The sequence below is a fragment of the Corvus moneduloides genome, chromosome 29 (assembly GCF_009650955.1).
Source record: "Corvus moneduloides isolate bCorMon1 chromosome 29, bCorMon1.pri, whole genome shotgun sequence".
NCBI classification, from domain to species: Eukaryota; Metazoa; Chordata; class Aves; order Passeriformes; family Corvidae; genus Corvus; species Corvus moneduloides.
This window is the reverse complement of record NC_045504.1, coordinates 1,262,295-1,275,360: the sequence shown is the minus strand read 5'-3', so window position 1 is coordinate 1,275,360 and position 13,066 is coordinate 1,262,295. Positions and strand designations below refer to the sequence as shown.

The 13,066-nt window shown below is 68.4% G+C and overlaps 4 protein-coding genes across 5 annotated transcripts; all 4 read right to left on the bottom strand.

Moving 5' to 3' along the window:
* Positions 1–1,749: 1,749 nt before the first annotated feature.
* On the bottom strand, positions 1,750–3,351 carry DUSP23 (dual specificity phosphatase 23). 2 transcript variants are annotated; one of them, XM_032093296.1, is made up of 3 exons: positions 2,880–3,351; positions 1,979–2,160; positions 1,750–1,877 (listed from the first exon to the last, which is right to left on the bottom strand). In XM_032093296.1, exons 1-3 carry the CDS (start codon positions 3,189–3,191, stop codon positions 1,850–1,852), a joined length of 522 nt encoding a protein of 173 aa, XP_031949187.1. In that variant the 5' UTR covers positions 3,192–3,351; the 3' UTR covers positions 1,750–1,849. The 2 variants fall into 2 exon arrangements, with proteins under 2 accessions (XP_031949187.1, XP_031949188.1); XM_032093297.1 differs by having other exon boundaries at positions 1,750–2,160; positions 2,880–3,350.
* Positions 3,352–5,783: 2,432 nt separating this feature from the next.
* On the bottom strand, positions 5,784–7,621 carry LOC116436159 (mucosal pentraxin-like). Its single transcript, XM_032093089.1, has 4 exons — positions 7,539–7,621; positions 6,935–7,025; positions 6,624–6,793; positions 5,784–6,462 (listed from the first exon to the last, which is right to left on the bottom strand). Exons 1-4 carry the CDS (start codon positions 7,600–7,602, stop codon positions 5,867–5,869), a joined length of 921 nt encoding a protein of 306 aa, XP_031948980.1. The 5' UTR covers positions 7,603–7,621; the 3' UTR covers positions 5,784–5,866.
* A 442-nt stretch (positions 7,622–8,063) lies between these two features.
* Positions 8,064–9,030, bottom strand: LOC116436160 (serum amyloid P-component-like). Its single transcript, XM_032093090.1, has 2 exons — positions 8,920–9,030; positions 8,064–8,705 (listed from the first exon to the last, which is right to left on the bottom strand). Exons 1-2 carry the CDS (start codon positions 8,981–8,983, stop codon positions 8,086–8,088), a joined length of 684 nt encoding a protein of 227 aa, XP_031948981.1. The 5' UTR covers positions 8,984–9,030; the 3' UTR covers positions 8,064–8,085.
* A 1,715-nt stretch (positions 9,031–10,745) lies between these two features.
* ACKR1 (atypical chemokine receptor 1 (Duffy blood group)) lies at positions 10,746–12,938 on the bottom strand. The gene is made up of 2 exons (XM_032093088.1): positions 12,486–12,938; positions 10,746–11,678 (listed from the first exon to the last, which is right to left on the bottom strand). Exons 1-2 carry the CDS (start codon positions 12,504–12,506, stop codon positions 10,746–10,748), a joined length of 954 nt encoding a protein of 317 aa, XP_031948979.1. The 5' UTR covers positions 12,507–12,938.
* Positions 12,939–13,066: the final 128 nt, after the last annotated feature.

Sequence of the window (13,066 nt, the reverse complement as noted above, 5' to 3'; positions counted from 1 at the left end):
AGTGGGACACACAGGTGGGACTGTGGGGGGACATGGGTGGGACACAGGTGGGACCATGGGTGGGACACGGGTGGGACACGGGTGGGACCATGGAGGGGACACAGATGAGACATGGGTGGGACCATGGAGGGGACACAGAAGGGACATGCATGGGACACGCAGGCAGGACACGCAGGTGGGACAAGGGGGGAAAACACTCCTGGGACACAGGCGGGTTTGAGGGGGGACACAGATGGGACTCAGGGGTGGGACTGCGGCAGGTCAAAGAGGGGACACACGGGTGGGACATGGATGGGACACATGGATGGGACACATGGATGGGACACATGGATGGGACATGGACAGGACACGTGCGTGGCCGTTGCGGTGGGGTTTGGGCACGTGATGCCCCCGCGGGACACAGGACGGGTGGGTGGCAGTGGGGGCTGTGACAAGCAAGCCCAGCCCCATGTCCCCTCTGTCCCCTCTGCGTGTCCCAGGCCCTCTGTGCCAGCGCTCCCCGCTCGCCCTTCCCCATCCCAGCTCCCGCTCTCTAATCCCATCCTAAATGTGTCCCCACACGGGGACAGCCACTGGTGCCATGTCCCCATTCCCCGGGCTGAGCCGGAGCTGGGCCGCCCGCCAGGCTGGGGGGACAGGAGGGGACAGGGGGGACATCCCTGTGGCGTCCCCAGCGTGGAGCCGGGATGGAGGGACGAGCAAACCCCAGATGTGTGACACCAACCCAGCCACACTGGAGCCCTGGCAGAGGTGCTGGGGTGATGCCCCCCTAGCCCGGCCCCCCTTGAATGGGGTGGGGGGTCCATGGAGCCCCCCCGGCCCGGCCTGGCCCCCTGAGCCCAGGGGACTCTGAGGACAGTGTGAAGTCAGCAGGGTTAAGGGCAATAATTCTGCCGTAAGCAGCTTTCGGCCGCTCCGGCCCATGTGCTCCCGTGAGCTTAGGCTGGACACCGCTGTCCGGCACTGCCACCGTGGCCACATCGTTCCCACTGTGTCCCCACTGTCCCCATGCCAGCCCCCACACAGGGCTGGGAACCCCAAACCGGCCATGGCCAGAGCTGGGGCCCTGAACAACCCCAGAACCAGGACCCCGAGAGACCCCAAAACGAATATCCCAAAGGACGCCAGAGCCAGAACCCAGAGTTGGGACCCCAAAGCCAGGACCCAGAGAGACCCCAGAGCTGGAACTCAGAGCTGGGACACCAAGGGACCCAGAAGCACGACCCTGAGAGACCCCAGGATCCTGGAACCAGGACCCTGAGGGACCCGTGAGCTGGGACGCAGAGCTGGGATCCTAAAGCCAGGACTCCAAAGCCAGGATTCAGAGCCAGGAGCCAAGAGCTGGGAACCCGAGGGACCCCAGAGCCAGGATCCCGAACAACCCCAGAACTGGGATCCCCAGTGACCCCAGACCCAGGGCCCTGAGGGAGCTCAAAGCCAGGATCCAGAACCAGAACCCTGAGGAACCCCAAACCCAGGCCCCCAGAGCCACGACCCCAAAGCCAGGACTCCAAATCCAGAACCCAGAGCCAGGACCCCAAGGAACCCTAGAACCAGGACCCTAAATGACCCCAGAGCCAGGACCCTGAGGAGCCCCAAACCCAGGACCTCAGAGCCATCACTCCAAGCAACCCCAGAGCCAGGACCCCAAATCCCGGGATGCAGCTGCCAACCAAGCCGGGTCTGGGGGTGCCCAGCAGAGCCACGGCCAGGCATCCCTGCCACATGCATCCCAAAACCAGACCTAGAGAGAAGCCACAGGCCAGTCCTTTAATGCAGGAGGGGACAGATGGGGCTGGGAACCCCTGGCACTTCGGGGTGCCCAATTCCATGGATCCCATCCACGTGCTCAGGCCTCCTTGCCATCCTCCCCAGTGCTGCGGAGGGGCAGATGCCACCAGTGAGCCGGGATTGGGGACACTTGGGAGCCACAGCTGGGGAAGGGGACCTCCACGGTGACAGGGGGGGTGGCACCTACCGCAGGCACTGGCAGAAGCGGATCACGGCCTGCTCCTGCTCCGGAGTCTCGATGGAGCCGGGCCGGAGCCGCCGGATCTCACGGATGGCGTCGCCACCAGCCAGGTGCCGCTCCTTGCACAGGTAACAGGCCAGCAGCGTGCCCGTCCGGCCGTAGCCCAGCATGCAGTGGACTGCCACGGCCTGGACACAGGGACACGGCGGGTGGGTGGCACTGCCGGGCCCGCCCGTGCTCCCCATTCACCCCCTGGGTGACAGGCAATGCCCACCTTGGCACTGCCTTCATCTCTCACCTTCTCTCACCCCCTCTCTTCATCTTCCCCTCTCAAAGTGTCACCCCCTGAGGTGTCACAGCCCTACCACAGGTGTGTGTCCACCCCCAGCTGTCACCCCCCCAAGGTGTCATTCCCCCGAGGTGTCACCTTGCCAAGATGTCACCCCCTCCAAAGTGTCCCCCCCCCCCACCAAGGAGCTATCCTTCCAAATGTCCCCCCCTCAAGTGTCCCTCCCCAAGTATCTCCCTCCCTGCAGTGTCACCCCCCCGAGGTATTGCCCCCTCAAGGTGTCACCCTGCTGAGGTCTCCCCCCACCAAGATGTCACACCCTCGAGGTGTCCCCCACCCTGAGATGCCACCCCCCGGTGTCCCCCTCGTGTTCTCCCCGTGGTGTCCCCTCAGGTACCTCCCCATGTGTCTCCCGCAGGTGCTCCCCTAATGTTCCCCCCCTGGTATTCCCCCCAGTGTCACCCACCCTCCCAGCTGTCCCCTCCAGCTGTCCCCCCACGGTGTCCCCCCGAGTTGCTCCCCCAGGAATCCTCCCCGGATCGTCTCCCCCGAGGTGTCACCCCTGAGGTGTCCCCTTAACTGCCCCCCCCCGGTGTCCCCCGGTGTCCCCGGCCGTACCTCCCCGCGGCCATTGGCCTCCTCCACGATCTGCAGGAAGCTCTGGATCTGCTCGGGGCTCGGGGGGGTGAAGTCGGGCACGCGGAGCCGGTGGAGCTGGATTTGGGGACAGCAGCCGTGGTGGGGCGGGGCCCGCTCGCTCAGGGACACGAGGTGCCGGACCCCGCGCTCCCGCAGGTACCGGTAGTGGCCCGGCTCCCGCGGCATCGCCAGCCCCGCCAGCCGGCCCTCGGCCACCCACGAGAAGTTGGGGGGCTCGGATGCCCCCATCGCCTGTGGGGACAGGGGACACGGCTGCTCGGGGGACACCATTGCCAGGACCCCCAGGGCAGACCCCCTCGGATCCCCCAGGGCAGGACCCACAGGAGCCCCAGGTCAGAGCCCCCAGGTCAGGATTGCCGGGACCCCCAGGGCAGATCCCCTGGCCAGCTCCCATCCACGTCAGAACCCCCAGGTCAAAACCCTTGGGGCCCCCATTTCACACCCCCAGGACCCCCCAGGTCAGGCCCCCAGGCCCCCCAGTACCACCCACCACAGAACACGGCCATGCCCCCCAGGTCAGGACCCCCAGGACCCTCTGGCCACGACCCAACTCCTGGGACTCACAGTTCAGGTTCCCCGGGATCCCCTGGCCAGGACCCCCCACATCAGAGCCCCCCAGGTCAGGACCTCCAGGATCCCCAATATCACCCCCAGGAGAACATGGCCAGGCCCCCAAATCAAGTCCATGGAGACCTCCCAGTTCAGGTCCCCCAGGAACCCCTGGCCAGGCCCCCTAGTTCAGGCCCCAGGACCCCCAGCACCCCCTCCCCAGTAAATTAGGCCAAGCCTCCAGGATCTCCAGGATCCCCAGTACAACCCTCCCCCCCCACCAGAGAACGTGGCCAGGCCCCCTGGGACCCCCAGTTCCGTCCCTGGGACCCCCAGTACCACCCTCATGAAGAATTTTGCCAGGCCCTCAGGACCCCCAGTTCAGTGCCCTGGGACCCCCTGACCAGACCCCCAGGACCCACAGGTCAGACTCCCTGGAACCCCCAGCTCAGGACCCCAGACCTTATTACCACCTCCCCAGGACAGCCAGCCAGGACCCCTGAGACCCCAGTTAAGGCCCCCCAAACACCAACCCCCGGAGAACATGGCCAAGCCCCCATCCAGGCCCCTGGGACCCCAGCTCAGACCCCCAGACCCCCCCAACACCATCGCCCTGGAGAACCCAGAACGCCTCCAGGACCCCCAGTACCACCCCCAAAGCCCCCTGGCCAGGACCCCTGGAACCCCTAAATAAAGCCCCCAGACCCCCCAGCTCAGACCCCACACATCAGGACCCCAGGACCCCCTTGGCCCCCCAAAACCACCCCCCTGGAGAACCTGGCCAGATCCCCAGGACCCCCAAGTCAAGACCCCCAGACTCCCCATTTCAGACCCCCCATGTCAGGACCCCCGGGACCCCCAGGCTCCCCAAAACCACGCCTTGGAGAACGCGGCCAGGGTACCCCAAACCCCCCTGCACCCCCTGGCCAGGACTCCTGGGACTCCCAAATAAAGCCCCCAGACCCCAAATTCAAACCCCCAAGTCAGGACCTCCCCCAAACCCACCCCCCGGGAGAATGTAACCGGGTCCCCCAATTCAGACCCTCCAACCTCATCAGCCCCCCGGGACCCCCGTTCAGCCCCCCGGGCCCCTGTGGCCGCCCAGCCCCGGCCCCTCCCGTCCCCGCGGGCCGCAGCTCCGGGCCCGGGCCCCGCTGGGCCCCGCTGGGCCCCGGCCTCGCTCCGCTCCCTCCGCCCCGGCCCCGCCGCCCCCTGCAGGACCCCGGTGTCCCCCCGGCCCCGCCGTACCGGGCAGGCCGCAGGGGCGGAGCGGGGCCGGGCCGGGGCGGAGCGGGGCCGAGCCGGGGCCGGGCCGAGCCGGGAGAGGCCGCAGCGAGCGACGGAGGCGGCGCGGGCGGCTCCGGGGGTGACACAGGGGAGAAGGGGGGACAGGAGGGAGGAGGAGGACACGGAGGAGGTCGGGGGGTGAGGGCTGGCGCGGGGGGACAAGGGGGGACGGGCCGCCCCCGGCTGCGGGGCCGCGCCGGGACACGGGGCTGAACCTCCGGGACAGCGGGCTGGACCCCCCGGGACAGGGGGCTGCAGGACTGGGGGGCTGAATCCCCCAGGACAGGGGGCTGAGCCCCCCGGGGCTGTGGGACTGAGGCCCCCGGGACACGGGATTGCCACGCCGGGGCTGTGGGACTGACCCCTCGGGGTCACGGACTGCAGGACATGGGACTGACCCCTCGGGGACACGGACTGCAGGACTGCACCCCCAGGGGCTCCAGGACATGGGGCTGAACACCTCGGGACTCCAGGACTGTGCCCGCGGGACACAGGGCTGGACCCTCCGGATATGGGGCTGTGGGCCATGGGGCTATAGGGCTGAATCATGGGGATACAGGACAGGAAACGCTGGGGCTCCGGGGCTGAACTCCCCAAGGGCTCCAGGACTGCACCCCCAGGGCTCTGGGTCTGAACCCCCGCGGACATGGGACTGTGCCCCACCAGGACATGGGGCTCTGGGACTGAACCCGCAGGGACACGGGGCTGTGCCCCCCAAGGGCTCCAGGACTGCACCCCCAGGGCTCTGGGACATGGGGCTGAACCCCCGAGCTTGGGGACACCTGACAGTCCTGGCCCTCCAAGGTTCTGCCCCAACCCCAGACCCCGCCGTGCCTGGGGGCTGCCAGAGGTGCACGTCCCCCATGGCACTACCTTGTCCCTGTCCCCAGCTCAGCCCCATGTCCCCAAACCAGAGCAAGGCCCTGATCTGGGAGCAGCCTCTTCCCTCCCTTTACCCCTCACCCTAAGGAGCTTCTGAGCCCTGCAGTGCCTTGGTGGGCCCCAAAGACCACCAGCACCCTAAAAACCTGTTTCTGCATTTATGTGATGTTGGGTGGCTTTGGGGGAGGGGGTTACACAGCAGGGATCAGGGAGAGCCCCCCACAGCCTCAGGGCTTCAGGTACACCTCGCCCACAATCTTGTAGGGGAAGTTCCTCCAGCCAAAGATGGGGGTTTCATTGGGGCGGTTATACATGGCTGCTTTCACCTCCGAGGTGGAGATCCCCATGTCCCACATGTACACGGACGAAATCTCCCCCATGAAGGACTGCTGGTCATTGAATCTGCCCCCAAAGCTGTCCTGGTCCTGCCCCAGCAGGATGGACGCTGGCACTCCCACGATGTAGCCCCTCTGCAGCCCCTTCCTCGGCCAGGGCTTCCCGTTGAACCAGAACCGCACGATGCCGGTGGAGGATTCCCAGCTGGCGCAGACGTGCTCGCTCTCCCCAAGGCTTTTGGGCACCCTGAAGAGCAAGAACTTGCCCCCTACATAGAGCTCATACCGGCCGGGTCCAGGCTTGAAGAGCCGGATCTCTTTGCTCTGGTTTTTGGTGGCGTAGGAGAAGAGGCTGCAGGGCCGTGTGAGGTCGGTGAAGGACCTCAGGCACACGGTGAAGTTGTTCAGGGGCTGCTCCAGCTTCGCCTTCACCTGCACATAGGCGCTTTGGGACTCTTGGGGGAACACGAACACCGAGCCCACCATGTCTGCGAGAGGCGAGACAGAGGTGGCTGCTCCTGCCATGGCTGGAGGTGACCTCCAGCATCAGCCCCCAGTACGGGTGCCACCACCACAGGGTGGCATGGGGTGGTGAGGACAAGCTGTGAGGAGCAGGGGAGAGCCCGTGTCCCCTCGGTGCCATCCCTACCGTTTATCCACAGGCTGTAGGTGGCCACAGCCGTGCCCTGGGGGCCGCTGGCCGTGCAGGTGTAGGTGCCCAGGTGGGTCTTGTTGAAGGGGCGGAAGAGCAGGATGCTGTTGGGGTGTTTCTGCAGGGGGCCTGGACTCCCTTGCTTCTCCCACAGGTACTCCTGGGGGCTGCACCGGCCCGGGGTCACTCAGGGGGGACACCTGGCATGGCTGTGCCGTGGGGTGGGGAACATGGGGGTGCTCCCTGCCCACACCCAGGGCCGTGCCATGGGGCAGTGGGAGGGAGGGAGGGAGGGTGGGGGGCCTTACCCGATCTCCCCGGTGACCTCACAGATCAGCATCAGCTGGTGGTACAGGGTGGGCACCGGCGGCTGCGCCCAGATCTGGGCCCTCAGTGTTTCTGCGGCACCCAGGGCTCAACCTGGACTGGGGGTCACCCTGTCCTGCTGTCCCTGCCTGTGGCACCCCCGTGTCCCTGCAACACCCCAGCATCGAGTCGCTGCCACCCCCCACTGCTGTCCCCCCATTTCGGTGCTCAGGGTGCCCCTCTGGGCTCTCGCTGTGCTGCCATCGTGTCCCCTCCTCCCAGCCTTCCCAAGACCCCTGTGCCCTGCACAGCACCCCCGCGATGAGCTCTGGGTGCCCCTTTTATGGCACAGCCACTGTGGGTCCCCCTGCGCCCCTTTGTGCCCCCCATCCCTCCCTTGCAGAGCTCGGGGTGCCCTTTCACTGCACGGCTACTGTGGGGTCCCCCGTACCCCCTTTTGCCCCCCCCCCCACCCTTTTGGAGCACTCAGGGTGCCCCACTGGCCCCATAACACCCCCCCCCCCCCCCCGCATGTCCCCGTGTCCTCCTCTGCACCCCCTTTCCTCATGTCCCCGGGGGGGGTCCCGGTGTCCCCCCCACCCCTACCTCGTGGGGCTGCGGGGCTGAAGAGCACAGCGAGGATGAGGAGGCAGAGCCGCCACCGCGCCATGGCACCGCCAAACCCGGCCACTGTCACCGCCGTGGGAAGGGGGGATCTCGGAGCCACCCGGGACTGCTCAGGGGCTGACAGGAACTTTGGTGGCGACCCTGACCTTCGTCCGCAGGCCCCAGGGCTGTTGGGCAATCAGCAAGGGGCTGGTGTGTGGGCGTGGGGACAGGCTTTGGGGACACTTCCCCTGTCCCCAAGATCGCAGCCTTCTGGTTCCTGACTCTGTATGGGGCTGGGCAGTGCTGGATCCGTGTCCTGCTCGTGCAGGGACGGCCGTGGGGCAGCTCAGGGGGCGTGGGGAGGGGAGTGGGTGCCCCGGGTGTTGGTGGCACTCGGGGGCAGCCTGTCCCCAGCTGGAGAACCTTCCTCGTGGTGGGTTGTAGAGGTGAAGGGGTGCTGGGTGACGGGGAGAGTGGTGTGAGCGATGGGGATGAGGAGGGGACGGGGGGACCGAGGCCACCCCCACCGCAGACCCCGCAGCCCTCAGGCCCTCAGCGCCTCCCGGAGCCGCGGTTTCACCACCACGTCTCCCTTCACCTCGTAGCTGAGGCTGTTCCAGGCCAGCAGGGCGGGCGGCAGGCGCAGGGACAGGAAGGCTGCGCGCATCTTGTCCGGGGACAGCGTCACGTCCCACAGGTAGACATCGGTCAGCTCCCCCGAGAAGGAGTTGTAGAAGTCGAAGCCTCCACCGAAGCTGTCCTGCTCCTGCCCCAGCAGGATGGCGGCCGTGGCCCCCACGGTGTAGCCCCTCTGCAGCCCCTTCCTCGGCCAGGGCTTCCCGTTGAGCCAGAACTCGGCGATGCCGGTGGCGGATTCCCAGCTGGCGCAGACGTGCTCCCAGTCCCCGCGGCCCTCGGGGACGCGGAAGGTGACGAACTTGCCCCCTACGTAGAAGCGGTACTCCTCGGGTTTAGGCTTGAAGAGCAGGATCTCGTTGTCCTGGACTTTGGTGGCGTAGGAGAAGAGGCTGTGGGGCCGGCTGAGGTCGGTGTAGGAGCGCAGGCACACGGTGAAGTTGTGCAGGGGCTGCTCCAGCCGCGCCCGCAGCACCACGTAGGCATCGCTGGGATCCTTTCGGAACACGAACACCTTTCGGTACAGGTCTGGGGACAACACAGGGGACGTGCTGGCAGGTCGGAGCGTCCCACAGCCCACTCTGACTGTCCCGGAGCCTTCCGCTGTCCCCCCGGGGTGACTCCCTGCTCCAGCATCCTGCAGCCCCACTGACCGAGAGTGATCCGAGAGCTGCTGCCGCATCCCCCGGGACCTGCCCTGCCCCGTGCTGGCTCCTGTCCCCCCAGCCCGGTGTCCCCCTACCTTCCTGGGCCGCGATCCCCGTGAACCCGGCCAGGACGGCCAGCCAGAGCTGCAGGTGACCCATGGTCGGTGCTGGAGCCGGGCGGGGGCAGCGCTGCCGCCGGCTTTATGTGCCCGAGGGTGGGAGGGGACTGGTGGGGGGGGTTGTGTCCCCCCAGTCCCAGCCTGGTGTGCCTGGGAGGGGCGATTTCATGCCCTGAAGGGACGATTTCATGCCCAGGGTGGGTGATTTCATGCCCAGGGTGGGTGATTTCATGGCATCACGCGGCCATGCCACATGCCTTGGGTCACCCGCCTGCGCGGGGCTCCCTGGGCGTGTGTCCCCCCCCCCTCCCCCCGGTGACAGGGACACCCCAGCCGTGTGTCCACCTGGGTGATGGGGTGGGGACATCCCGGACACTCCTTCCCCCTGCTCTGGGCAAAGCCCCGTGGGAGGGACCTGGTTTGATTTGGGATCATCCGAGGGGTGCAGGGAAAGCCCCCGGCCCCCCTGCCCTGACCCACAGCTCGAGGGCACATCCCGGGCTCTGCTCTCCCCGTCCTGCCCGAGGGGACCGAGATGGAGCCGTGGGCACCAGGTGGCCGAGTGTCCAGTGTCCTGGGCTGACCATGGTCTGGGGGTCCCAAGAGGACGGGAACGGGGGAAGGTTTTGCCTGCCCCAAATGATGGTGCCGGGCTGAGGGTGGAGGAGTCCCTGTAGGGCTTTGATGGATCGCCAGGTTTGGGGCCGATGTGGGCTCATTCCGCCCCGGTCCGTCCCGCAGTTGAGCAGGGATGAGCCCGCCGGTCCTGCAGGGCTTGGCTCGGGCAGAGCGGCCCCGTTGTCGCCCCGCTCCTGTGCCCGTGTCACACCCCGTGACCGCACGCGCGCGTCCCTCGTGGGCTCTGGGTGTGAGTGCCCCCGTGCCCCCGTCACAGCTTCCTTAGGAGCTTTTCCTGCCAATTTGGAGGCACGAGGAGCACACGCCCCCCATTTCCCGCCCCCCCCGCCCCCGTGCCCCCCACCACCGCCCAGTCCCGGCCAGTCCATTCACCGGGCTGGGCGAGTGCCTCTGGCAGTTTATTTGTTGTGTGTAATTCCCACTGGATCCTCTTGGCTTGTCGGGAGAGATGGAAAAAATCCCCTCGCTTCCGAAATCTCCCCCTGGAGCTGGGGGGCGGGGGCAGGGCTGAGCCTCGGGGATCCCCCGGGAACCTGGGGTGACCCCCCCGGGCAGCCTGAGGCACCCCAGGGCTTTCTGCGTTGGGAAGTTGGGGGGGGCCCGGCCCCAAAGAGGGGGCTGAGACCCCAAGGGAGGGGACAGAGGGTGGAGGGCACCGAACCGGGCACAGAACGGGGGGGTCCTGGGGGAGCGTTGGGAGTGGGACAGAGGCTGTGGGGCTGGGGGGGTCCTGCAGGGGAGGGGTCTGTGTTGGGTGGCCACGGGTCAGTGCCCAGGGGCAGGAGGTGGTGCTGGGCAGCCAGGGGTCAGTGCCAGGGGACCAAGGCTTGTGCCCGGTGGCCAGGGGTCTGTGCTGGGGGCTAGGGCTGGTGCCCAGGGGTCAGTGCTGGGTGGCCCAGGCTGGTGCGGGAATGGCCGGGGGTCCGTGGTGGGGGCGCAGGGACTGATGCTGGGGCATCTGAGGCTGGTGCGGTGGGGCCAGAGGTCAGTGCTGGGTAGCCAAGGTTGGTGCCCGGGGCCAGGGTCCGGTTTCAGGGAGCCAAGTCTGGTGCCAGGGGTCCAAGTCCGGTGCCGGGGTACCAAGTCCGGTGCCGTGGGTCCGTTTGGCTCCGGCTGCAGCCCCCGGAGCTCGGCGGCCCCCGGAGCTCCGCAGCCCCCGGAGCTCAGCAGCCCCCGGCCCCGCCGGCCCCGCGGCGGCAGCGCCAGGCGAGCAGCAGCGCCAGGGGCCCGAGGCCGCAGTGCAGCACCCCCAGCCCCTCGCTCAGCCCCAGCGCGAAGTCGAAGCGCTCGAAGGAGCCGCAGGTGGGCTCCAGCAGCCGGGCCTGCAGCAGGAACTCGCCGGCCAGCCCCGCTCCGTAGGGCACCCAGAGCCCCAGGAAGAGCCAGCTGAGCCCGGCTCCGGCCGTCCAGTTCGCCCTGAGGCGCGGCACGGCCAGCGCGGCCAGCAGTAGCCCCGCGGGCAGCAGCAGCAGCAGGCAGAGGCACAGGGTCAGGTGCAGCAGGTACACCGGGGCCAGGATGTCCACGCTGCGCCGGACACAGCTGGTGCCCGCCGCCACGCCGCTGACCAGAGCTGCCGGCGTGGCCAAGAGCAGCGCCACTGCCCACAGGGCCACGGCCAGGCGGCGGCTGCGGGGGTCCCAGCGAGCCCAGGCGGTGCCGCAGGAGCCGCTGGCCACCAGCAGCGCCTGGGCGAAGAGGCTCCAGTGCCACAGGAGGTACGTGAGGCGACACGGGCCCGTCCCCAAGTGCCAGCCCCACCCGATGCCCGCGGCCAGCGCCGGCAGCAGCGCCGCGAACAGCGCCGTGCCCAGCGCCAGCTGCGCCACCAGCGCGCGGCTCTGCGGCCACCGCCACGCCTGGGGACGCTTGGCCAGGGCCACCAGCAGGGCACCGGTGCCCAGCGCGGCCGCGGCGCAGGTGGCGGCCAGGAAAGGGGGGGCGACGCGCTGGAAGAGGGGACAGAAGTGGTTGTGGCAGGGCGCGGCGTCGTAGTCCACGAAGGTGTCGTTGCTGTCACTGTCGTCGTAGAAGGAGGAGAAGTCCATGATTTCCGCCAGGTCCAGCGAGTCCCGGGTCTCCAGGATGCCGGGGGTCTGCGGGTAACAGGGATGGGCATCAGGCGGGTGCCACATCCCACAGCATCCCCCTGATCCCGGCCATGGGGCCGCCCCCCGCCGGTGCCGGTGCGGGGATCCCCGGGCCGGGCCGGGCAGGGCGGGTTATCAGGGAGGGACACGCTGCGGGCACGGGGGGGCCGTGGGGGCTGCCAGCCGGGGGTGCAGGATGGGGCCGCAGGAGGGACCCAGAGCCCAGAGGGTGGGCACAGACCCCGGAGGTGGGCACAGACCCCGCAGAGCCTCCTGTGAGGGAGCCCTTGCCGGCAGCACCTGCTGCGAGCCGCGGTCCTGGGACCCCCCTGATCCTGCTCAGGACTGGGGATCCTCATGATCCTGCTCAGAACTGGGACCCTCACAGCTCTGCTCAGTGCTGGGGACCCCCGTGACCCCACTCAGCACCAGAGACCCCCCTGATCCTGCTCAGAACCGGGGACCCCCTGATCCTGCGCTGTACCGAGGACCCCCTAAAGCCCACTCTGCACTGGGGACCCCCCTTATCCTGCTCAGAACCGGGGACCCCATGATCCTGCACAGTACCGGGGATCCCCTAAAGCTCACTCAGCACTGGGGACCCCCGTGGCCCCACTCAGGGCTGGGGGACATCCATGACCCCACTCAGCCCCAGGGACCCCCGTGATCCTCCTCAGCCCTGGGGACCCTCATACTCCTCCTCAGCACCGAGGACCCCACGACCCCGCTCAGCCCCAGGGCCCCCCGTGCCCGCCGCCCTCCCCTCCGTGGGGCTGTGACGCCCCAGGGACAGGAACTGGGGGGGTCACTCACCACGGGGATACAGTTGCCCATGACGGTTTCCCACGATGGCAGCGGCTCCTCCGAGTCTGGGGGCTCCGCTGGGCGCTGGGGGTGGCACCCGGGGCTCAGGGGTGGTCACTCGGGGGTGGCCACTCGGACAGGCACCCCCACAGCGGCGCCCACTCGCCCGGGGGTGTCCGGGGGTGACTTCTCCGCTCTCCCTCCCTCGGCTCCGCTCCTCCCGCTCCAAAGAGAGCCGAGGACTGCGGGCAGGAGATAAGAGCTGCCCCCAGAGCCGCCCTCCTGCCCTGCCTGGCACTTTGTGCCCTGCCAGGACCCGGCGGAAGGCAGGGAATGCGGCTGCCGGGAAAGCTGCGGAGCCGCCACAATTTCTCGAGCAGGAAACGATCAGTTCTTGGCAGAACAAGTTAAATTCATTAGGAATTGTCTTTCCAGGCGCTCCGGGGATGCTCCCGGGGCTGGCTCCGGGGCCGGCAGTGCGGAGCTGCATCCCGGGGGTGCCGGTGGGGCGTGAGCCCGGCGCCAGGCACGGGGAGGGCTTTGGGGGGCAGGAGGGGGGTGGGCACTGAGGGGACCCCGCGGCGCCTTCC

Coding starts and splice junctions, on each gene's coding strand:
- LOC116436159 (XM_032093089.1), bottom strand. CDS start 7,602: ATGGCGCGGTGGCGGCTCTGCCTCCTCATCCTCGCTGTGCTCTTCAGC. Junction 7,026..7,538: donor CAGCCCCGCAGCCCCACGAG/GTAGGGGTGGGG, acceptor TGGGTGCCGCAG/AAACACTGAGGGCCCAGATC. Junction 6,794..6,934: donor GAGGTCACCGGGGAGATCGG/GTAAGGCCCCCC, acceptor GGGCCGGTGCAG/CCCCCAGGAGTACCTGTGGG.
- LOC116436160 (XM_032093090.1), bottom strand. CDS start 8,983: ATGGGTCACCTGCAGCTCTGGCTGGCCGTCCTGGCCGGGTTCACGGGG. Junction 8,706..8,919: donor GGGGATCGCGGCCCAGGAAG/GTAGGGGGACAC, acceptor TGTTGTCCCCAG/ACCTGTACCGAAAGGTGTTC.
- ACKR1 (XM_032093088.1), bottom strand. CDS start 12,506: ATGGGCAACTGTATCCCCGTG. Junction 11,679..12,485: donor TGGGCAACTGTATCCCCGTG/GTGAGTGACCCC, acceptor TGTTACCCGCAG/ACCCCCGGCATCCTGGAGAC.
- DUSP23 (XM_032093296.1), bottom strand. CDS start 3,191: ATGGTGTCCCCCGAGCAGCCGTGTCCCCTGTCCCCACAGGCGATGGGG. Junction 2,161..2,879: donor AGGCCAATGGCCGCGGGGAG/GTACGGCCGGGG, acceptor CCCTGTGTCCAG/GCCGTGGCAGTCCACTGCAT. Junction 1,878..1,978: donor CGCTTCTGCCAGTGCCTGCG/GTAGGTGCCACC, acceptor GCCCCTCCGCAG/CACTGGGGAGGATGGCAAGG.